Source organism: Lissotriton vulgaris, chromosome 1_1 (genome assembly GCF_964263255.1).
Source record: "Lissotriton vulgaris chromosome 1_1, aLisVul1.2, whole genome shotgun sequence".
Lineage (NCBI taxonomy): Eukaryota > Metazoa > Chordata > Amphibia > Caudata > Salamandridae > Lissotriton > Lissotriton vulgaris.
Genome location: NC_141685.1, coordinates 458,174,864 through 458,198,625, shown reverse-complemented (window position 1 = coordinate 458,198,625; position 23,762 = coordinate 458,174,864). Strand labels below are relative to the sequence as shown.

The following is a 23,762-nucleotide window of genomic DNA, read 5'->3' as shown; positions in this document are numbered from 1 at the left end:
CATCCCCTGATTATAACATAAAGAACTATACTTGCTGCCTTTTAGAGGGGTTCCCTGACTGTACGGTGAACCATTGATTGTTGACGTTCCAATCAGGAAATTTATGACTTTAGTGATTAAGTGTTTTACCATCTCAAAAATATAACGTGGCAGTATTAAGACAGCATTTGCCATCCTATTATAATAACTATTTTATTTTAGCACCAGAATCACAGATGCTAATTTAATATTGGCGTACAACTAAATGCACTGTGCTGTTAATACCATTTTAAATTTAAAAAAAGTTGTAAATGATTATCAATTCATAGATTATGTCCCAAGGATGAACATGATCCTCTTGCATTTTTTGATTCAAGGCAGAATAGGATCATAGGTTCTTTGAAAACGGTAGCACTGAACAAGTTTCACATCAGAAATTAATATATTTTGTTCTTAACAGGAAGCTAAATAAAACAGTAATACATCTCTTTTAAAATTGACAACCAACCGTTTAATGAATTATACTAAAGTGACATCTACATTCTCACTATTCTTTCCTGATCAGCTTATAAAATGGCATCTTCACTAGGTATAAGTGTCACATAGTGGCCTTGGTTGTACCAGAAGCTTTATTTCTTGTCAAAAACGAAAGTGCAATATCCAATTCTGAATGAATAACTTCAGACTTGATCATTTTTGTCTCTTGGACAATATTTCTTTTGTGTACTAAGTTCCAAATGGATATCGCTCCCCACATCACACGATACTGTAAGTATTGTTACCTTTAACATTTGTTCAAATCCACCTTTTATTACCTGGGCTACTTTGATCATGTTGGACAAATCTCATTACTTCCACTGCTTTACAACCAGGATCAGCTTCTTTTATTTCTTCACCCTGTCATTATTCTGAAAGAAAACAGTGGGTACACTGAAACTTCCCCGGCCCTGTTCCTCATGATGAAAGTGTTAGATCATCATTTAATTTGATACACGTTGCTAGATACTGTACATCTAATCTGATTTGGTCTCCATTAGTAGAATCCTCAGTATTCTACAATTAAAGTAACTTTAAAAGCAGGTCAATATTGAATAATGGCAATGTTCAAGGATATAGTTCATAAATACAAAGGCTTTTGGCCTTGGCTGTCAAATTCCGACCAGGCGTCATTTAGTTCCATGAAAATCATCTTCGCATATTGCTCATATGGTTGTCCAGTAGCCTAAAAGGGAAGAACCATAAATTAGTAAAGGTACACCATTAGCAGATATGTTCATTTTGAAGAAACAAATACAACCTTATACAAAAGTATTCATTTTGTTGCTGTCAATTCTGTAAAAAGCCCTCTGTAATATTTAAGTGCTGAGCAAAGCAGAATTAAAAGTGCAGCTGGGCTAATTATTTTCTAAAGTAAAAAAAATATCTACCTGTAGCCCTATTGTATTTTCTACTCCTGATCTTAGAAGCCAATTGACATGGATGCTCAAGCATTACAGTCACACTACATCCCCAATGTAGACTAGCACACCCAAAGGTCAACTAAATTAAAATAACAATTTGAACTACTTTGTGATATATGACCTTATGTATAACTCAGTAAGGATGAAAACAAACTGGTCACACTTTGAACTACATTGCTGACAGATTTATTGAAAACCATGGGCACAAATAATTTTTTTCACAATTTGGCAACATTGAAAATGCATCTCAGTACAAACAAGAGTCAGTGTTGTTATCAATTATGTTACATATTGTAATAGAAAAGGTTTTGGCATTATCATCATTAGCCATGTTTTATTTCACCATTCGAATTATCCTTACAAACACATTCGATTGTATGGTAATGTGCACAGGTAAAAAGTAAACTACCATATGTTACATGCCTTCTTAACAAACTCCCAAACCTGCAGTTTTAATCATACAACAATTCAAGATGAAATGGAGGAACATGTTCATTAATCTCAGTTTCTGTCACAGTTAATAAATGCATTCTCTCCTTTCGGAGAAGTGTGGCTCACTGGTTAGAGGAGGCAGACCTGGAAGCAGAGGTCAGCCCGGGACCAGGGTTCAATTCCCGGCTCGGCAGGGTCTTGAGTCCTAAAATGTCCATGGACTCGACAATTCTCGCTCCGGTGCCTACTTGATTCACGGGTTCACACTCTGCGACTCTGGGCAATAGCTTGCTTAATCTCCACATCGGCCCCTCGCGGTGGGATGCCTGGCTTTCACCTTGCGGATATCCTGTTGGGGTTCTCTCACAGGGGAATACCAGGACGGGTTCCCTAAGCAAGCGCTTAGAGGACGGTTGGTGATTTGCGCTATATAAATTCCTGTACATTTACATAAATTCCTGTACATTTACATTTCACACAATGTGGTCTAGTAAAAATCTAGATAGCGTCTTCCATATGAAACAATATCCTTCACAACCACAAATGATACCACTGGGATAGCAATAGTGAAACATAAGTGAACAGCTTCAAAAGAATTCCTAATATTTTTCTCCCTAAACATAGGGAGATTCTATGCCATAAGTAGTGCCTGTGTATCAGACGGAACCGCAACAACTGTGTGAGTGTTTCTCTTGTCATTAGGACTGTGGCGCAGTCCTAAGAAGTCACTCCTATGATTCCACCTCACAATGAATTACCATCAATGAAGTGCTCCTAGTCTGAAACATACAGAACATGGTAGAAATGTAGACTGTAATACGGTTCCGTACCCAGAATTAATGTGAACTTTCTAAAAGCATGATGTATTTGAACTCAAGCTTAGTTCATATTAAACCACCTCAAACTAATCCCAAAATGTTGAGCTCATGCTCTGTCCATCTGAATTTGAGATACCATTTGTCATGTGTAAAAGATGTGACACTCCCAAAGGTTACCAATATGGCTACACATTGGGGGATGTTGGGCTGCCCTTGCTATACGATAGTTCTCTGATTGTATTCCTGTGTCTTAGACCATAACAGTTGGGACTACATCAAGCCCAAAACAACAAATAAGGGTTTAAAACTGAGCTTGTCAATTTGACAAACCCCACATAACTTCGGTCATCCAGATTAAATGTCAAAAACTTCACATTACAAACATTTAAAGCTGTAATACCATTGTAAGCAATGTATTTCCCATTACATAGCTTGCGACCTGATATACATTTCTGAGTTTTGTGTAAGCTTGCAGGCCTATCCTTCACCATCCTTACCCACAATAAGTTTTTGATAATAGTTAGGTTATCGGTTGGAAAACTCTTTGACACTCCTTAAGGGTTGAGGTAATACCTCCTGATGGGTTAACTAGTATTGTGCAGAGTGTGCAGTTTTCCGGTTTGAATTTGTATTCAAATGTAGTTCTATTGTACATCCAAGTTAAAAGAAACATAGTTCATGCAGACTGTCCTGCATCTTCTTCATACTAGGTTTGATGTATACAATCCTGCTTTGCATTCCAACAAGTGTTTCAGCCCTTACTATGCCTGCAGAGTAATTCTGCATTAAGAGCTATTTCTTCAAAAATGCCCCCTCTTTGTCCAAAATGAGCATCAGAATGCATTTTACACTAAGAAATAGTGCTAAAAGAAACAGTTCATGAACAAGTGTGAGAAGCTGCAAGTGTTCTATAAATGTGCCCTTGGGATAGGATTTATACCCCACTTACAACAGGATTTAGCACTATTCACAAATCACAAAGTGATCCCTCGCAACCAAAATGCCCTAAGAAATAGTGCTAAATGTGCTTTGGGGTGGGATTTTGCCCCAACTTACTCCTGGCATCTACTGCTATTTTCTTAGCTCAAAATGCACGATGCAATGATGAATTTTACATTAAGATATAGGGCCAGATGTACGACTCTTGGCTTTTGCGACTCGCAAATTGCGACAAATTGTGAGTCGCAATTTGCGAGTCGCAAAAGCCAATGGAAGGCCACCTGCTGGTCTCTGAAGACCTCCATGTCTGGGACTGCTTTTCAGTAAAGCAGTTTTTTTTTAAATGCAGCACGGCTTCCTTAAAGGAAAATGGGCTGCATTTAAAAAAAAACAAATGAAACGTTTTCGTTTAATTTTTTATGGGAGGGCAGGTAGTGGTCCCTGGGACCACTGACTGCCCCTAAAAAATATTTTCCCCTGCATTTGCGAAGGGGTCCCCTAGGGTCCCCTTCCCATTTCCAATTTCATTACCACCCTCTTGAAGAGGGCGGTAAATTGCAAGTGTTTTGCAACCGCAATTGTGGCTGCAAAACATTCAATCATGGCTTGTGAGTCGCTATTAAGAAGGGAACGCCCCTTTCTAATAATGAGTCGCAAAACACTATTTTGCGAGTCACAAATTATTTGCAAGTTGCAAAATAGTGTTAGTACGTGGCCCAGAGGAAAATTGCATGCACAAACGGGTCGCAAACCCGTTTGCGCATGCAATTTTCCATCGTACATCTGGCCCATAGTGCGAAATGCAGCAGAAAACAAATAGCGAGGCTCTGCTAAATGTGCTCTTGCGGTAAGATTGTTTCCCCCCCTTAATTACGCATGCAGGCATAATAACATTATTGATTGATTATTCTGAATAAAAGAGTAATGCGGAATTAAAAAAATTACTCTGATTACGCCAGCATAATTAAAATTATGCCTGTGCCTACAATAAAGTTGAAAAGCATGATATACTGTACTATTATCCTTAAAAAAACTGGCCTGGAAACCATATCGAATATGCTACTTACCAGTATGCATCTGTTCTTGGCATGTAGGGCTGCTGACATTCATATCTGTGCATAGATCGCCGCCTAGTGTTGGGTCCGGATGATTGCACATTGTTGTCCTGGAAGAGTCTTCGAAGTATCACAAGATAGGTGGCTCCTCCCCTGGACTACAGAGCGCATAGGCATCGACTCCATCCCCAGATTGTTTTTAGCCATTGTGGCCAAGATGGAGTGAAACTCAGTGAATGATGACCATGCTATGAGTATATATGTGAATACTGCAGCTGCTACAGGCGCCGGGGAGGAGGGCGGGCGATATGAATGTCAGCAGCCCTACATGCCAAGAACAGATGCATACTGGTAAGTAGCATACTCGGTTCGAGGCATGTGGGCTGCTGAATTCATATCTGTGCATAGAATACATAGCAGTCCCTCCATTAGCGGCGGTCGCCCGTGCCAGCTGCAGCAGTTTGGAAAAGTGTCTTGAGAACAGCCTGCCCTTCAGCTGCCTGCTGTTTGGAGTGCACATCAACACAGTAATGCTTAGTAAATGTGTGTGTGGTAGACCATGTGGCTGCTCTACATATGTCCTCTAAAGGAATGTTTCCAAGGAATGCCATAGAGGCCCCCAACTTTCTGGTGGAGTGGGCTCTTGGAGGAATGGTAAGAGTGCGTTTTGCTTTAACATAGGAGATCTGGATACATTTAACGATCCACCTAGCAATACCAGCCTTGGAAATGGGGTTACCTTTGTGGTGTGGCGCAAAGGCGACAAAGAGTTGCTTAGTTTTCCTAAAATCCTTGGTCCTATCAATGTAATACATTAGGGCCCGTTTAACGTCAAGGATGTGGAGCATGCACTCCGCCAGCGACTCAGGATTTTGAAAGAAAACAGGCAATTTGATTGTTTGGTTGATGTGGAACTGAGACACAACCTTTGGCAGAAACCTAGGGTTAGTGCGGAGCACCACCCTGTTGGAATGAATTTGGATACATGGCTCCTGGATTGTGAGGGCTTGCAATTCACTAACCCTCCATAGCGATGTAATTGCTATGAGGAAAGCCACTTTCCATGTCAAGAACTGAATCTCGCAGGAATGCAGTCGTTCAAAGGGAGGACCCATCAGCCTGGTATGGACCACATTGAGGTTCCACTCAGGAGCTGGTGGAGTCCATGGCGGAAAGACTCGTTTGAGGACTTCCAAAAAAGCCTTGATGGCAGGTACCCTGAAGAGGGAGAGGTGCTCCCTATTTTGGAGATAAGCGGCCATTGCATACAGATGAATGCGAATGGAAGCATAGGCCAGATTACTCTTGTACAGATGGAAAAGGTAACAGATGATGTTCTGAATAGAAGCATCCAGCGGGTTAATGTTGTGGTCCGCACATAAATGACAAACCACTTCCATTTTGCCGCACAGCAGGCTCTAGTAGTGGGCTTCCTCGCCTCCCGAATGATGTCCATACAGTCGGGAGGTAAGTTTAGGTAGCCAAACTCTAGGACTTCAGGAGTCGGATCGCCAGGTTGAGCTGTTGCGGATCTGGGTGCTGAATGTCGCCATGGCTCTGCGTCAGAAGGCTGGGTGTGAGGTGTAGCCTCTGATGCGGTACCACGGACAGTTCTAGAAATGTGGTGTACCATGGTTGGCGAGCCCACGTTGGAGCAACCAGGATGAGAGTCATCGAGTGCTGCCTGAGTTTGCGTGCCACCAGCGGAATCAGAGGTGCTGGGGGAAAGCGTACGCAAATTTGCCTGACCAGTTCATCCATATAGCATTGCCCTGCAACTGTGGGTGTGGGAATCTGGCGGCGAAGCTTAGGCATTTTGCGTTCTCCTTTGTGGCGAACAGGTCTATCTCTGGATGACCCCACCTTAGGAAGTACGGCCGGAGTACTGATGGATGTATCTCCCGCTCGTGCATCTGGTGGATGTGCCTGCTGAGCAGGTCCGCCATCTGATTGTCTTTGCCCGGGAGATGCTCCGCCATGAGGAAGATGTTCCTCTGAATGGCCCACTTCCACATGCTCTGAGCCAGATGAGACAGCTGCGGAGAGTGTGTGCCTCCCTGCTTCTGAATGTAGTACATTGCCGTCATGTTGTCCGTCCGAATCAACACAACCTTGTTGCATAGATGTACTTTGAATGCTTTTAGTGCCATGAAGATCGCCATCAGTTCTAGAACATTGATGTGCATCTTCCCCTGTTGCTGCGTCCAAAGTCCCTGCACAGTGTATTCGAGTACATGCGCTCCCCATCCCTGGAGAGAAGCGTCCGTGGTCAGGATAATCTCTGGCACAGGCTCCTGGAACGGTCGGCCCTTGCAAAGGTTTCGTGGATTCCACCAATGTAGAGAGTTGTATGCCCGACCGCTCACCAACACTAGGTCTTTCAACTGGTTGTGAGCCTGAGTCCATTGACGTGCTAAGCACTCCTGAAGCGGACGCATATGTAGTCTGGCGTGCGGGACAATGGAGATGCAGGAGGCCATCATGCCTATCAACTGCATGAACACTCTTGCTGGAAGCGAGTGTTGAGGTCTGAATTTTTGGATCAGCGATTGAATGCTGCTGACTCTCACTGAATTTGGCTGGGCTGTGGCCGCCAGAGTGTCTATGGTCGCACCCAGATACTGCCGTATATGGGCGGGCTGGAGGTGGGACTTTGGGTAATTCAGTGAGAATCCCAGATCGTGCAGGAGGTGAATAGTTTGGGACACGTGGTTGGCACACTGTTGGGCTGACTTCGCTTGGATGAGCCAGTCGTCCAGATAGGGATAGACGTGGATGTTGTGACGTCGTAGATGTGCCACCACCGTCGCCAGGCACTTTGTGAATACCCTGGGTGCCGTGGTGACCCCGAAAGGCAAAACCTTGAATTGGTAGTGCTGGTTTTGGATGGTGAACCTGAGGTATTTTCTGTGTGAAGGATGTAGCGGAATGTGGATGTACGCATCCTTCAGGTCCAAAGTTGCCAGAAAGTCCCCCTGTTGTAGCAGTGGGAGAACTTGCTGCAGTGTTAGCATGTGGAAATGCTCGGACAGGATGAAAAAGTTGAGGGGCCTGAGATCCAGGATGGGCCTGAGGGATCCGTCCTTTTTTGGAATCAGGAAGTACCGGGAGTAAACTCCCCTGCCTCTTTCCTAAATGGGCACGAGCTCTATTGCCCCTTTTTGCAGCATGACTGTGACCCCCTGCTGCAATAAGTGCAAGTGCTCGCCTGACATAGGACGGTGCCTTGGGGGTATGTTGGGTGGAGTGGATGTGAGCTCCAGACAATAACCAAATTGGATATGTTTTCTGACCCACCTGTCCGTGGTGATGGACTTCCGCACGGGCAGGAACTGCTGGAGTCTCCCCCCGACCGGTGTTGTGTGATCGGGGGGCAGTGACAATGCGTCACAGTTTGTTGGCGGTAGAGGACCTGGAGCTGTTGTTGCCACGTCCTCTGCCCTTGGCATTGTTGCCGCGGTATCCACCTCGACTCTTGTTGGCATAAGTAGTCTGGGTGTTGCCCTTGTAGAACTGCGCGGACTGCGAAAGTTGACCCCTTGAGGTGCCTCTGGTATTGGAGCGACGAAAGGACTCACTCCGAAACTGCTGGGACTTCAAGGCACCCATGGATTTTGCAGTGTCGGTGTCCTTCTTCATTTTCTCAAGGGTGGTATCAACCTCAGGGCCAAACAGGTGATCTGGGCTGACCGTTTGGTTCAAGATGGTGGTTTGAATGTCCGGCTTGAACCCAGATATTCTTAGCCAGGCATGTCTACGAAGCATAACGCTAGTGTTAATGGCGCGTGCGGCGGTGTCAGCCGCGTCTAGAGCGCACTTTATGGAAGCGTTGGAGATCAGCTTCCCCTCCTGTATTAGCATCTCAGCCCCTTCCTTATATTGATCGGGTAGGTGTTGCAAAAGGGTCTCTAGGGTATCGTAGTGTGCCCTGTCATAGCGCGCCAGTAGCGCCTGCGTGTTTGAGATGCGCCATATGTTGGCTGCCTGCGCTGCCACCCTCTTCCCCGAAGCCTCAAAGACCTTTGATTCTTTGTCTGGGGGAGGAGCATCACCCGTAGTCTGCGAGTTGGCCCTCTTCCGGGCATTGGAGACAACCAGGGAGTCCAGAGGCAACTGCCCCCTAATATAAGTTGGATCAGTGGGCGCTGCCTTATACTTCTTGTCGATCCTCGGGTTGATGACTCTCGCCCTGGTGGGTTCTTTGAAGACCTCAACAGCGTGCTTTAAAACACCCTTCAGCATTGGCAGGGTTTTCACAGTCTTTTCAGAGACAGAAAAGGTGTCAAAGAGGAAGTCGACGTCCACAGGGTCAGCATGCAGCTCGACGTTGTGATTGGCTGCTGCCCTCTCAATGAGGGCATTGAAAGCCGCAGAGTCTTCAGTGGGGGAAGTTTTAGCGGAGAAGAGCTGAGGGTCCTGCCCAGAATGCGGGTCCCCAGGCTCACCACCAGCAGACCAGGGCTCTGCCACATCCTCTGGGTCTGTGTAGACGGGATAGCTATATTCCTCCTCGTCATCGCCCTCACCAGCGTCCACATCGGAGTGAGTGGGCGAGACCTCGTGAGCTTGTGGCGAAATGGGCTCCACCAAGGCTGGAGTACCAGCAGAGTCCATCTTCCACTTTAGTGGGATCTTGTACGACTCCAATTGGGGCTCCGGGGTGATTTTCCTCTTCAGGAGGGAAAGCCTGCCCGTTTCGGCGTCTATGAAATGTTCTTGACGCTCCTCCTCTGAAAGTTGTCGAGGCCGCGGGCCAAGGACCACCAACGATGCCTTCGGCGTCGAAGATACCTTCTCGGGCACGCCGGCCCCCGGTTTAGCAGCGAAAGCCTTCGGCGCCGTCTTAGGCGGCAAGGTGAAAAGGATCGGCGTGGGCACCTTTGCCGGTTTCTCCAGAGGCTTGGCCGGCGGAGGGTCCTTCGGCTCGACTGCTGCAGCGCCGTCCCTTATGCGCTGTAGGGACTCCGTGACCTTCTTCATGAACGCGGCAGATGGACATGCCGGTTCGACAGAGTCCTTAGAGGTCGGTTTCGGAGTGGAGTCCTTCGAGGTCCCCCTCGGAGTCGACACACTTGGCGCAGCCCCCTTGGCCTTGTCATGTGGAAGGGGGGCAGAGAGGGCCTTCGGGTTGTCGGGCCGCTTCTTCAGGTCGGTAAGAGACCTTTTGGGGTCGTCAACCGTCTTCTTGTGATCGAGTCGACCCTTGCCGGCGTCGACTGTCTTCGGCGCTGATGCAGCCGTGTCCGACCCCTTCACTTTCGGCTTCGACGTAGTAGCCTTCGGGTCGGCCATTTTGACGTGGCCCTTCGGCTCGACGGCCATCTTAGGTTTCTTCGGCGCCGAGGCCTCCGAAGTCTTCGATCCGACCAATGCGATGCGCACTTTCGGTTTCGCTATTTCTGGCGTCGAGACCGTAGATTTCAGTCTCGGTTTCTGTGTCACCGGGAGTGAATCAGTAGCAATGTCCGTGGCCGGGCCAGCAGGCGGGGCCGAGGAACTCAGATCAAGGTTTCGGGTAAGGCCCGAAGGCGATCCCTCGACCTGGGCCTTATTGATTGGAACGGCCCCAGAGTCAGTTTGAGGAAGCTCCTCGTCTGAGCTATCCTCCATGGCCCCAAGGGCCCCGTCGTCGTCCCCTACCTCCTCGACGACTTCACCGGAATCTTCGGCCTCGGCATCGTAGTCGTCCTCGACCTCCGACGCGGGGTTAGATTCTGAGATGTCCTGGATATCTACATCCTCGACCTCGCCAGCATCGAAAATGTTCGTAGGCGCCGGTGCAGATTGCTGGGCCTCCAGGCGCGCAGCTCGACGGAGCTTGAGTGTCTTCTTGGACCGGAATCTCGAACAGGCCATACACTTGGCCTCGTCGTGGTCCGTGACAGGCACTTGTTGCACACCGGGTGGACGTCGATGTGTGGGTACTTCGAGTTACACACCGGACATCTTTTGAATGGACTTCGGTTTTCCATGATGGTCGATGAGTCTGGAGCGTCGACTAGGCCCTCCGCGCCGAAAGCACGCGGAAGTACAAAGATCGGCTTGGAGCCGAGGAAAGTTGCGAAGCCGAACGCAAGACAATACCGACGCAAGTCCTAAAGACCTTTTGGTCTCAAAGTTAAGTTAAGTTAATTCTTATCGATTCCGACAAGAGGGAACCAAAGACATCCGAACCCAATGGCGGAAAAAAACAATCTGGGGATGGAGTCTATGCCCATGCGCACTGTAGTCCAGGGGAGGAGCCACCTATCTTGTGATACTTCGAAGACTCTTCCAGGACAACAATGTGCAATCATCCGGACCCAACACTAGGCAGCGATCTATGCACAGATATGAATTCAGCAGCCCACATGCCTCGAACAGCATTTTACATGGGGAAAACACTTTAAGTGCCTGTTCAGAAGAAGTTTCTGTTTCCTACTTCTTCTAGCAGTGAGACGAGTAATACTCCCCTGGGGCTGTCTGGTTAAGGCCTCGCCTAAACATACTGCATTTCTGTCTGGCAATAAATCTGGCTTGTGTGGCCTAAGAACAGCAAATGGAAGCTGTCTCCATAAACAATGAAACCGTATACAATACTGTACCTTGCCCCAGATTAACTGGTTGGATTAACAATATGAGGGTATACAATCGCTCCGTCCTCTTGTTAGATGAGATAATAGTGTATAAATCAGCACCTTAATCAGGAGGACTATCTGTTTAGGTACATATTAATCCAGAGATTATTCTGATCATTGTCATACTTGGGTCTCATTGCTACCTCAAAATTCTGTATGGGTCATTGGAATAAATGCATAATCTATTAAAGCTCCCCTAGTTGTGGTCCTGTAACTAGCGTATGAAGGCATATCAGATGTGCCCTGTTCATTGGTATTCATTAAATGCCATAAAAAATTAAATAGATCGCTTCTCCCAAATTCTACTTTGGCTGGAGATGATGAAGAACAGCTTAAGCACCAACCTTATTTCCTTACTAACATAGCCCATACACTCCTGACCACAGATGAAGATGGCCCCTGCCTTATGATATTGCTGGACTTTTCAGCTGTTTATGACACAGTCAACAATCCCAGCCTCATACGTATCATGGAGAGTCGGATGAGATTCACAGGTGATATCCTTCACTGGTTTTCCTTCTGCCTTTCCAATTGACAATAGTTTATTCACATGGACACCACCAGGTACCAAAAGATCCTCATCATCTGGGGAGTCCCCTAGGATTGCATACTGTTCACTGTCATCTTCAACCTTTACATGGAGCTACTTGGTACAGATAAAAGTTTCATGATTCACAAATATGAGGATAATACACAACTCTACTTATAAGTCTCAAACACTGCCTACACATCATCCAGCCCTGGGAGTTCAGCTCCTACTTGAAGCTCAACCTGACCAAGAAAGAAGTCCTGTTATTTGGCAACAAACAAGAAACAATACAAGCCTAGCAGAATAAAGTAACTGTTAACAGCATTGAACCACAACTTAAATAAATGTTATGTCACTTGGATTCCCCCTGGACACCAACCTAAGTGACAAGGAATCCATTACCAAAAAACAAAAATGGTCTAGGGCCAGCTCAATCTCTAAAGAAAGTAAAACCATTTCATCCAGAGAGCTACTACAGAACTGCTGTTTATAATATAATATAAAATATAATATAATATAGGACTTGATGCAATATATTTTATATTATTTTTTTAAATAAAATACTCCTAACCTTTCTTTACCACTGCCCATACTTAAAATCTAAAATTACCCATAACTCCCTTTACCACATAAGCGTAAATGTAATATTTAAAGGGGTACCACCAAGCGCCACTCCCCCTTTTTAATTTATTCCTAACCTTGTAGTACAACTACCCACACTAATCCCTAACATTAACTTTTACTCACTGTACCACTCTCTAACCCTTAACCCTAAAAAATACCCTTTAAAACTACCCAAACCCTAAACCTTACCTTTACCCTTATGTCCCTTTTCCCACTGCCCACTAAAATACCCTAAAATTATCCTTACCTCCTTTTTCCACTTCCCACCCCAACCCTAAAACGTACTCTTTCTTCCCTTTACCACTATCCACCTCTGAACCCTAAAATGACCTCTCCTTACATTTTGCATCAACAGACCAAGAAATGCTGACTGTGAATCCCCACCTAAATATATATCTTCATTTCTGGATATTTTAGCCACCATAAAACCCAAGGTTAGCACCAAATCAACCAAGAAGTGGGTCCAACTTACTAAGCAGAAAGGCAACACCTGAAATCTGGAACAGCAATGGCATATGCCATAGAGGGAACACAACAATTTCTACAACAAGCAATACACCAGAGGCTTCCACAAAGCCGTAAAGAAAGCCAAAATGAGCTACTTTCTGAAAAACATTCAGGTGATTTTTAAATAAGGGGATTTACTGAATGTCAACCTGGAACTTGGCAACTGTGATCACTATAAGGAGATCCTTCAGTGCTTAGTCTCAAGAACGCTTGGGAGTCTTCTAGATCACTAGAGATTGACAGTTCAATATCAACTATGCAGAAATGTGCCATTTTTCCCACCTTACCTCCTCCACTACAATCTCCCTTCATACCATTGGCATCAGTGTACATTGTTGAAGTCCTAGTACTGAACGTGACTGCCAAAACAAAACAAAATGACCAAGGGCCTGATTTACCCTTTGGGTATATACTCCTTCAGGGTGATGAGGTAAAGGACTTCATCGCCCTGAGGGAGTACCCACCTGTTAAATGTTGTCCTGTTTGCTGGCCTAGCAGACATCTCTTGTATTTTCCAGGAACCGCCATCACAGCAGTTCTGGTAAATTCATTGAAAGTTTGATGGACAACATAATGAAGCTATTTGGCAAACATTCATTTTTTGTTTTTAAAGAAAATTCCAGTGCAGGAGTTTCCTTTTTAAAAATAAAAATAGCAATGTTCCCCTCTACATGGGAGTTCCCTGGCAAGGGGATCATTTTTATAGTTTTCAGCGTCCCTTCTTCCAGGGTTTACCTGGCGGTGCCGAACAGTTAAAACTAGCCACTTGTCGGCCCACTCTGCTGGGCTGTCGGAGGTATATGTCGGTAGCGGGGACAGAGTAGTCCTCGCCATTGGCTCATTAATGGTCCACCCGACTCTATATGAGGCACGCAGACCTTCAATTTGACAGAGTACTCTCCCCACCAAACTATAAATCAGGCTATGGTCACATGCTCTGCCATATACCTCAAACAATTCTTCCCCTACTAGCAGCAGGTGGAACTTACCAGATCATTGCTACCCTTCCGACGGGCATAGTTTTGTAGCCACTTGAAATACAATGTTATTACCTCTCCCCTTAAGAATTTTTGCCAATCACTGACCTATCTCTAACATCCTATACAACAGCAGAATCGTGGAGTGGGAGTAGACAAAGCACCTTCAATTTTACATTAAACTCAACCAGAAGGCGCCAAGCTCATTGGTATAGAAACTGCTTTGGGTACGGTAAGGCAAGAGCTCCTCCTCTCCCTGAATGAGGAACTCAAAATTGGCCTAATGCGCGTTGACCATTACTCTGCCTATAAAGCTGCATATCATAACATCCTGCTAGGCTGAGGCTTCAACAGTTGGCAGGCAGATATGGAACTACACTGTAATGAAAGAATTGATTTCTCACCAATCATATTAAAAAAAATCTGAACTGGATTATTTGAATTATCCACAAGGTCAAGACCCTGTGTCTCTACTCAAGGATCATCTGCCTTGTGCCATCACTTCAGTGTTTATCTATTCAATATATAGGTGTTCTTCATCATCGTTGAGTAATTCCTGGTGATTTTACAGTGATACACTACAGCACACAAATGTAATTCCACTTTGAAAACATGCCTGAGGACCCAAAAAAAATCCCTTTTTCGATGGATCACATAATCCATCGGGTGAAAGACAGCGTCACGTGCACGAATGCTTTAAGACTGATGTCCTAGTAAATAGAAACAGCAAACATGATCTCCATTCTCCCCCTTACCAAAATTAAGGAACATAAGGACTGTTTTATATGCTGGCCTCTACTTTGCTTCCCACATTAATCCCATACCAAGACTTTGGAAACATGCTGCTATTTCTTCTACAAACAATATTCCCACTCCTCCACGCAGACCATAAAGCCAGACTGGTGCAATCTCTCATCCTTCAACTACTGTAATAACGGCTACTTTGGCCTCCAGAAGAAACTAATTGCCAGACTCCAAAGACTTCAGAACTAAGCAACCAGATACTACCCTAATGTTTGCTAGTGGAAGTACATTAAGCCCAACTAGAAATCATCACATTGTCTCTCAATCAATACCAGGAGCAAATGTATGCCTTGTGTAATATTTTTAAAGCATAATGGGGTATGCTCCTGCAGAATCTGGCATCGATCCATGTCTCAGCTTTGATGTCTGCCATTTGGCTCAATCAATGACCATTCAAGAGGATAAAACTTGACAGATTATCACATGGGTGTACAAGCATTAGGGATTATGTTCAGTCTAAATTTGGGATCCATACCTAACTACACACAGTTCAGGAAACATTTGAAAACTGAACTATTTAGACTTGCCTTCAGTTAAACATACCACAGAATAGTATCTGTAATAGATTAATTTAAGAGACAATTAATCAACTCTCTGTTTGCAGTCTAATCTCTACTCTTTGACACTGTTCTATCCTTTGCCCATCTTTAAGGTGGTCCGAAGTAACCAAAAGGAAAGATGTGTCGCTTTACAAAACTAATATGATTATTATGTTTTTTCTCGTCTAGATATCCCCCTTTTAGGTTACAAATGTAAATTGTTTAGAAGTAAACAAGTGTAACCAATTTAAAATGCATATTTTATATTATGTCATTTTTCTTTCCAATGTGATAATCAAGTCTGCTCAAACATATTTACAGTATTTAATCGGACTCGAGTCTTCTGTTCTAAATAATTGTTACTAGTTATGAATAAACGTTCATGGAAAGCTGCCAACTATGATTCTCAATTATTACTAAGAACACATTCTTGTTGAATGAGAATAAATAAAAGGGCATCAGGCTACTTCTTGATGATGGTTTATCCTGAATAACTCAACAACAAAATAATGGTATATAAACTAAGCTCAGGGTGAGAAAGGTTAGAGAGGAACTTCACACCAGGCGAGACAGACCATGCACTAGTGCATCAGATACTTTGGTTAAAAGCTAATGAAAGGCATTCAAGCCTTTACTTTTTGAGCCTGTTAGCCCAGCTGTGCACACAAGACAAGAATAGCAGATTCTGCTAATATACTGAACATAAAGCCTTATTGTTCAAACAGGAATGCAGATGTGAACCATCTCCAAAACTCAAATCAGGCATTACTTTTGGTGCTAAGATTAGCCTAGTGGATAGAATAATAAAGGTGGGATTGCTATTAAGTTATCCAACTAATATGTTTTAACATTTGTGTTGTTCACACTTTTGCCAAACATTGCAACTACCATTCTGTTTATTTTATTGTGACTACAATTCATGTTGTTTGCACTAGGATATTGTTTTGATCTTAAAATAAATCTTTAAAATATATCCACTGATTTCTATTTTTTTTACTGTGCCATTCCTAAATAAAAGGGTATTTGGTTTCCACTAACTATTCCTGTGATGTCTCATAGGATTGATCACTACCTGATACACATCTCACTCAAATATTGCCTAGCAGGTTGTGGGGTGGTTGAAGTCCAGCTGGCTTTCTGTCTTGGGTGGGCACACTGACAAAGTACTTAGTGACAGGGGATATTGAAAGCCAAATTATAGACCATGTGGTAGAGAATCTATTACATGTAGCATAACCTCAATACATTAACATATCATGCATAAATATTGTTAAGGGCTCTCTCTTTAGATAATATATCCTCTGGTTCTTTGTTAGCAAGCTAATTTTACATCAAAGAGTTCATGCTACACTAGGTAGATCACAGACACATGCTCAAATGCTAGGCTGAGCCAGAGAAAATGTCCTGTACTTGTGTTGACATCTACACCTGTTTAATTAGCGTGAATTGTGATTCCTGGGCCAATTCAACAGTGTAAAGTACACTAGAACTTCTGAAGGAGGTTCACCAGCCTATGTCTATCTCTGTTTAGTACATAAAGGGAAAGGAAAAACATTATCAAACAGTTGATTGTGTGTTTACATGCTGGTTGAGGGCGAGTTTATAACTGTGTGCAAAATAAAGATTTTTTTTAAATACTATTGGCAAATAAAAATGATATTTGTTAGTTTCACCTCAAATTACGTACATTTTTTAACTGGCTTTAGGGTGGTCAGAATTAAAAGGGAACTAAGACTTTATAACTTAATGAATTAAATTAATGATCTCAAAAATACACTGGCCGGTAGCCATCACATGTATCACTGTTTTCAAAGAGCCAGCAAAGTGGCAACAACATGGAAACTAGAAAGAGGTGGGTAGTTCTCTCCATTTCATGTTATGTGTACTAAGTACAAACATTTTTAGTAAGAAAGCCCTTATACGCACAGCAGTAGGCCTAATCATTGGTTTGACTCTTGTTACCTGTGTAATGTTCACATTAGAGAAAGGATAACTATCTAAACAAAAGAACAGGATATTAGGAAGGTATATTCGACTCAGACCTCAGTTAAGGTTAGGAATTGTGGTACAAAAAAAACAAGAGTTAGTGGCTCTCTTCCATATTATGTGTTTATCCAGCCTCTGGAGCATTCCTTCTTTACTTTGTCCTGACTGGTTTATGTGTTCCCTTCTAGTGCTTGCATTTAGGCAACTATTTTTTACTTTTTACACTTGTAAACACTTGTTTTCGGCTCACTCTGTCCTATGTGCTACTTTCCCCTCCATGCTTCAACCCATGTCTCTCTCTATTGCTCTTTCCCACCAAACATATTTCCTGCAATGTGGTTGAACCCGAGATGAGGTGTTGCAGCTCACATGTCACTCAAACGTGTGTTAATGCAATGCTTCCTAATTTATTGTAGTCTTATTTAGCGGTCAGTAGCTCTTCAATAGTTTTATCTGTATTTTAGTGGTCTGACGCATAAAGCATTGTATGCATGTCATAGTATGTCAAAGGAAAGGGACACCAGTAAAGTACCTGGTGCTATTGATGTGTGTGGATCCTTTCATTCTGTACGGGTCATCTTGGCTAAAGAGTGGCCTGGTGCCAGTCTGTAAAGCAGACCCCCTCACTCCAATAATACTATGCTCCTTGTGTACTCACCTGACAAAGACGCAGACTGTGTACTGAGAATATCACTTCAACGACTATTGTAAAGGACTCCTTAGAATCGATTTTGCTAACACCTTCTCAACGAAGGGGTTCAATAGGAGCCGTGCATCTACCTCTTTTTGGGAGAATGTACTCCTGAAGAGTTTTCTGTGCTGTTTCTAACAATATAGTTTGAATAAGTTACACCTACTTTGTCTGGATGAACAACAAGAACTGCTTTCCGATATACTTTCTTCACTTGTTCTGGGGTTACAAGGTCTGCCATCCCGATGGGTTTCCACTTGGTCTCCCCTTCCCACAAAACAGTGTGCATTGTAGACAATAAGGCTCGTATGTTTCTTTCTTTCCCTTCAATCCAGTCCAGAATCTGCAAACAAAAAGTATATACATTAGGTATGAACAATGCATCTTTCATGGCCACAGGAAATTGAGCAACTATGCAGATTTGGACATTTAATACTACATGACATTTTGTAATATTGCTACAAACGTCTGTGTTTCCCATTCTGTTTACAGTAGAGATCATCTCAAATGAAGAAACTGACCTCAGAACTGAGTCTGAGGCATTTGATCCTGATTATTACTACCACTACTACTACCAATATTAATAAACTTATAAAATCAACATTTAACTAGCACTGACTATTTGTGTTGTGCTGTGTTTGTTTTAAAAATGCTAAAATAATATGTTAGGTAGGAAAAAAAGTATGTACAAGTTAGTACATTTCCGCAGTCCTCAAAGGTATGTATAATATCCGTAGCCAGCAAAAAATCAAGCAGATTTGAAGATCATTCACGACTTTCCTAAAGTCAGCAAATTGCAGCACTGGATCATGTATTCTTTACATAAACACATTCTAGCATAACCAACATCTTCCAGTAGGATAGGGTACAGCTGATAGGAAATAACCGTGATACTTTAAAAAGAAGACATGCCCTTCTTGCCCAGAGTATAGATTTGTTTTGAAAGATGGTGGCTAATCTATGACATTTGACTTACCATAAATTAACAGAGGACAGTATCAGCCATGTAGTGGTGTGTTGTATGTGATCTCGACGAAAATCATGTGGAAAATGTTTCTGACAAATGTATTTTGTCGAACCATTGGCAAGTTTTTTCATTTAGAATGACTTTTACAAGGTTGATGAAAACAGCCTGCTGAAAACCATTCTTGAAGAAATGTGTGTTCTTTGTATTTGATTTTAATTTTGTGGCTTTTTATGGGGTGGCTCCCCTTAAACTCTTCTCCTTTCTTTTAAGGCCCCTTTTCCCTGCTTTCCATCCCCCTTGTAATGCTCCCGCTCCCACTCTCCTCCAGTTTACTTTCAAACTCATTACTACCTCTCTACCTTTACAACAAACCCCTTACTTCTACATCCAATATACTTCCCTTTTTACATAAACTTTTTTTCACCTTCCCGTTTTACTAATTTTTTTACAAACCCTTTTTTCCTCACTCGCACTGTACTTCCTTTCTCAACCCCTTACTATCCTTACTGCTTTGCTTCAATTTTTTTGAACCCCCTCATTTCCACTTCACTCCCTTTTTCAAACTACTTTACTCGCCCTCCAGCTGGACTCCTTATTTTATATAAATCCATCTCTCCCCCTCCAGCTTTACTCCGTTGTATTATAAAATTCCTGAATGTCCCTCCTGATTTACTCTCTTTTATTATTTTACAAATCAGTTACTCCACCGCCTGGTGTACTCTTTAAGAAAAAAAAAATTGTCCCTTTCCGATTTTACTCTAATGTATTATTACAATCCTCTTACTCTCACTACCGCCGTTTCCCTTATTATTTTTAACAAAACATTTACTATCCCTCAATTCTACCCCTGTCCTGAATATTCACCGCTTTTTCCACAATACCTCTTTGGCACACTGCTCTCTTCATCTTCTGCATTTTCTTTCACACAATAACATTATTGCGGCAAACTTATTTAGTTTTTGATTTTGTTTCTCAGTTTTCATCTGGCTGACATTCCTCAGTTTGTCAAAATGATGGCCGTGCTCAATACAAGTTGGGGCAAAAACCACCTTCATTCCCTCATTTCATTTGTAGGCACATTTTTGAGCTATCTCTACCCAAACAGAACATGTTGAAAAGTACTTTAGGAGAAGCAATTCTTCCCACTCCTATTAGTGGCTACCAGACCCCGCTTAAACCTCACACAACTGTTTTTCACTCTCCGCTCAACAGTCCTCTTCTCACACACCTCAAATACTACCAACCTTTATGTTACACTTTGTATCTGTGCCCATAGTATTTTCAGTGTAATTTCACTATGACTCATGATTACTTATACATTGCAGTGTTTATGCAGTGTAATTTCTGTGTAACTTCACCAACACCAGCAATGCACAAGGCATGCAACATATTTTTTGTGTAACTGCAGCAAAATGTTTTATATTGCCACTGTGCTTCAGCACTCCAGTGTCTCTGAAGTGTAATTTAGGATAGCTTTAGTATGCTTGTTGATATGGTACAGAGGCCTATAACATTGACTTATAATAATATCGCTTCCACCATATCGCTAACCCCTACACTTTTGTGTCAATTACTATTTCTACTTCCACATCTACGTACCTTTACTTAACTTGCGATCTAGTGGTTAGGTCGATGTGGAGGATGCAAATTTATTAAGTAAAGTTCATGGGACCCCCTCTAAAGCAATCACTTTCAGGTCAGGGAGAAGAGGGGGAAAAAGAAACAGCAAACACAATGAAACAGCTCCCTCGTGACCCAATTTGTTCGGGATTCAACCTCTAATTGCATGGGCATAACCATACTACAATAACAAATTCATTTTACTTTTTCATTTTTTATTGAAATTATTTCATCATTGTGACGGGGCGGGCCTTCCGGATAGCGTCGCGAAGGCAAGGGCCTCCCCTAGAGGGTTTTTATTGTGTGACCCCCCCTCCTGTCTTTTCAGCCATCCCTGCCTCAGGTCACGACAGGACCGGTCGAATGGTATAGCTGTGACGAAGAAGACAGCGTGGACTGGCCCTTTAACTGGCAGAGACCCAAGGAGGAGGAGGAGGAGCCTCGACAAGCAGTAAATACGGAAGTGCAAAAGAGCCAAGTGTGCTTGTTCACCGGCGTGCAGGTTGGAGTGGAGGACGCTGAGCGGAGAGGAGAGTGGTGGAGAGAACGGAGAGACGACGCGGAGGAAAAGAAGGACCCGGAATACCATCTGTGGGAGTGGAGGAGGAGGTACGAGACCCGTTGACGGCGCGGGAGCCAGGAGGCCAACGGCATCACGAGCAGCCCAGCCGCAGGCGACCTGGAGGCGTGTGGCTCACAGAGGTACGTGACCGTATCTCGGGTTGGGTGAAAAGGCGAGGGAACCGAGTCTAGTGTAAATACCCTATCCCTTCCGTTTTCCCCGGGACCCCTTCCAGCACTCCTTCCCTTCCCTGTTCACCGACCGCTTATTAGGAAGCACCTGGGGGTCCCTCACTCCTTTCTCCCTCACTAGTGTGTAATTGCCGAAGACTGAGACGCTCTTTCTTGTCCCTTCTTCCGAGGCGGATCAAGGCTTAAAGACGGAGACCGATCAAGTGGAAACGCGACGGAGCCCGATAAGGAAGAAGACAGAGGCTACCCGCAGGAAACAGCGGCCAGAGAGAAGCCGATCCCCGAGGCTACCCCACCAACGCAAAACCTGTACAGATATCCTGTTCCATCAAATAAAGCCTGTCCGTACAAAAACCTGTTTATTGCCCTTTACTGAGCACCCTGCTACAGTGGTGGAGAATGTGGGCAGCCCTACCATCAGAGTAACAGAGATGGATTTGGTGGTACAACAACTCGTGAAGGGCCAGGAAAGACTCGAATGGGCCATAAATCACCAGCTACGCGCCGCCGAGGCCGACAGAGAGATCATGAAAGCAGCCATGACGGCCAGACAAACAGACCCTACCACTAAAAGCTGGCCGATGACAGGAGGGGGCAACCAGCACATAAGCGGCGTGTCCCTGCAGAAGTATCAACCCGGAGAGGATCCGGACGCCTTCCTTCTAAATTTTGAGGGGGCAGCTCGTGCTTGCGGCTGGCCTGTAGCCAAATGGCCGTTTTTTCTAGCTCCATTGTTAGTAGGAGAAGCCCAGGCGGCTTACCAGGTTGCCAACCCTACGGGGAGTACTCCATATGATGAAATTAAGAAGATTATCCTAGACCATTTGGGTCTAGACCCCGAAGCATATAGGATCCGGTTCCGGAAAGAAAGGGGAGTACCGGGAGAGACTCCTAAGACTTTGTTCGTCCGGCTCAAAATGGCAGCCGACAAATGGTTAACCCCTTCTGTGAGTAGCAAGGAGGAGATAATGGACCGAGTGTATCTCGAGCAGTTTCTCGAGGCTCTTCCCTTCACCACGCAAAAATGGTTACGGCAACATCCACACCTAACCACCGCGCAGGCTGTTAATATGGCCACCACATTTGCCCGAGCGCAGCCCAGGTTGCTCCCCTACGAGACTGATAAAGCCTTTAAACCCGGACCCAGACTGGAAAAGAGGCCGGTAAAAGTTCCGGAACCCGTAAAACCCAAAATCTGGAGAAACGAACCGCCGATGACAGGGGGCCCCCAATGCTTCGAGTGTGGGAACTGGGGACACATCGCACGTCTCTGCCCCAGAAGAAAACAATCCGAAGAGCCCATGGAGGTCGGCTACGTCCCCCGAACTGTATTATACTCTGCAGAAATGGGACACGCATTTCGAGTGAGTGTGCATCTGAATGGCTCCCTGATTAAAGCATTGTTAGATTCGGGCTGCCTTCAGTCCGTGGTCCAGGCACAGCATGTACTGAGACACCAGTTCATACCCCAAGAACAGGTTTACATACGATGTGTGCATGGGGATGTAAAGCCTTACCCTGTAGCAAACCTCTCCCTGATGCCCTTAATAGGAGGCCCCCAGGTAATCAGAGTAGGGGTATTGCCCTCCCTACCCGAAGACCTCATAATAGGGACAGACAACCCCTCTTTCATCACGATGTTTAAAAAAAGCCTGGGGAAGGAGACACGACAGGGACGTACACGACAGAGTAGCAATTTTGCAGAGCCAGCATTTGTATCAACAGAACCCTGGGTCCTTGACAGAAGTTTTAGGTTTGCTCAGGCTAATGACAACACGTTGTTCAATGCTTGGGAGCAAGCCCATCAAACCATAGACCAGGACCCCCAACGATACCCCCGTTTCTTGATAAAGGATGACCTCCTGTACAGACAGGGACAAAAAGACTACCCTGAGCAGTTACTGGTACCCGTCCCCTTTCAAGAACAAGTGTTGTTCTACTCACATGCTCATTTAGTGGCTGGACACACGGGCGCCGAGAAAACTACCCAGTCTATTTTGAGGCACTTCTATTGGGCGGGAATCTACAAAGACGCTATAACATACTGCCAACGCTGTGAAATCTGTCAAAAAAGAAATATGACCCAACCTCCCGCCGTGCCTCTGCAGCCGCTGCCCATAATTGGAGTACCATTTGAGAGGATCGGAATGGACTTGATAGGGCCTCTTCCTAAAACGAGTAAAGGAAACCAGCATGTGCTAGTGATAATCGATTATGCAATGAGATTTACTGAGGCCTTTCCATTGACCACGACCACCACGAAACAAATAGCGAATCGGATGTTGGAACTGTTTTCCCGCGTGGGATTCCCAAAAGAAATCCTCAAGGACAAGGGCACCCCATTCATGTCCCGCTTAATGAAGGAAGTATGCCAGCTGCTGAACATACAACAGATCAGAACCTCGGTGTACCACCCCCAGACTGATGGGTTGGTGGAGAGGTATAACCGGACACTGAAAACCACG

General features: G+C 44.4%; 1 protein-coding gene across 7 annotated transcripts in view; it reads right to left on the bottom strand.

Annotated features, from left to right (window-relative positions):
• Positions 1–467: 467 nt before the first annotated feature.
• The window catches only part of DNAJC6 (DnaJ heat shock protein family (Hsp40) member C6), a 352,982-nt gene continuing 329,687 nt past the window's right edge, over positions 468–23,762 (bottom strand). For all 7 annotated transcript variants that reach the window (XM_086953713.1, XM_086953706.1, XM_086953678.1 and 4 more), the window contains exons 18-19: positions 18,124–18,300; positions 468–1,201 (exon numbers count right to left, since the gene is read on the bottom strand). In XM_086953713.1, the coding sequence (XP_086809839.1) occupies positions 1,097–1,201; positions 18,124–18,300 (282 nt within the window). In that variant the 3' untranslated portion in view covers positions 468–1,096. The remainder of the gene's footprint in view (positions 1,202–18,123; positions 18,301–23,762) is intronic.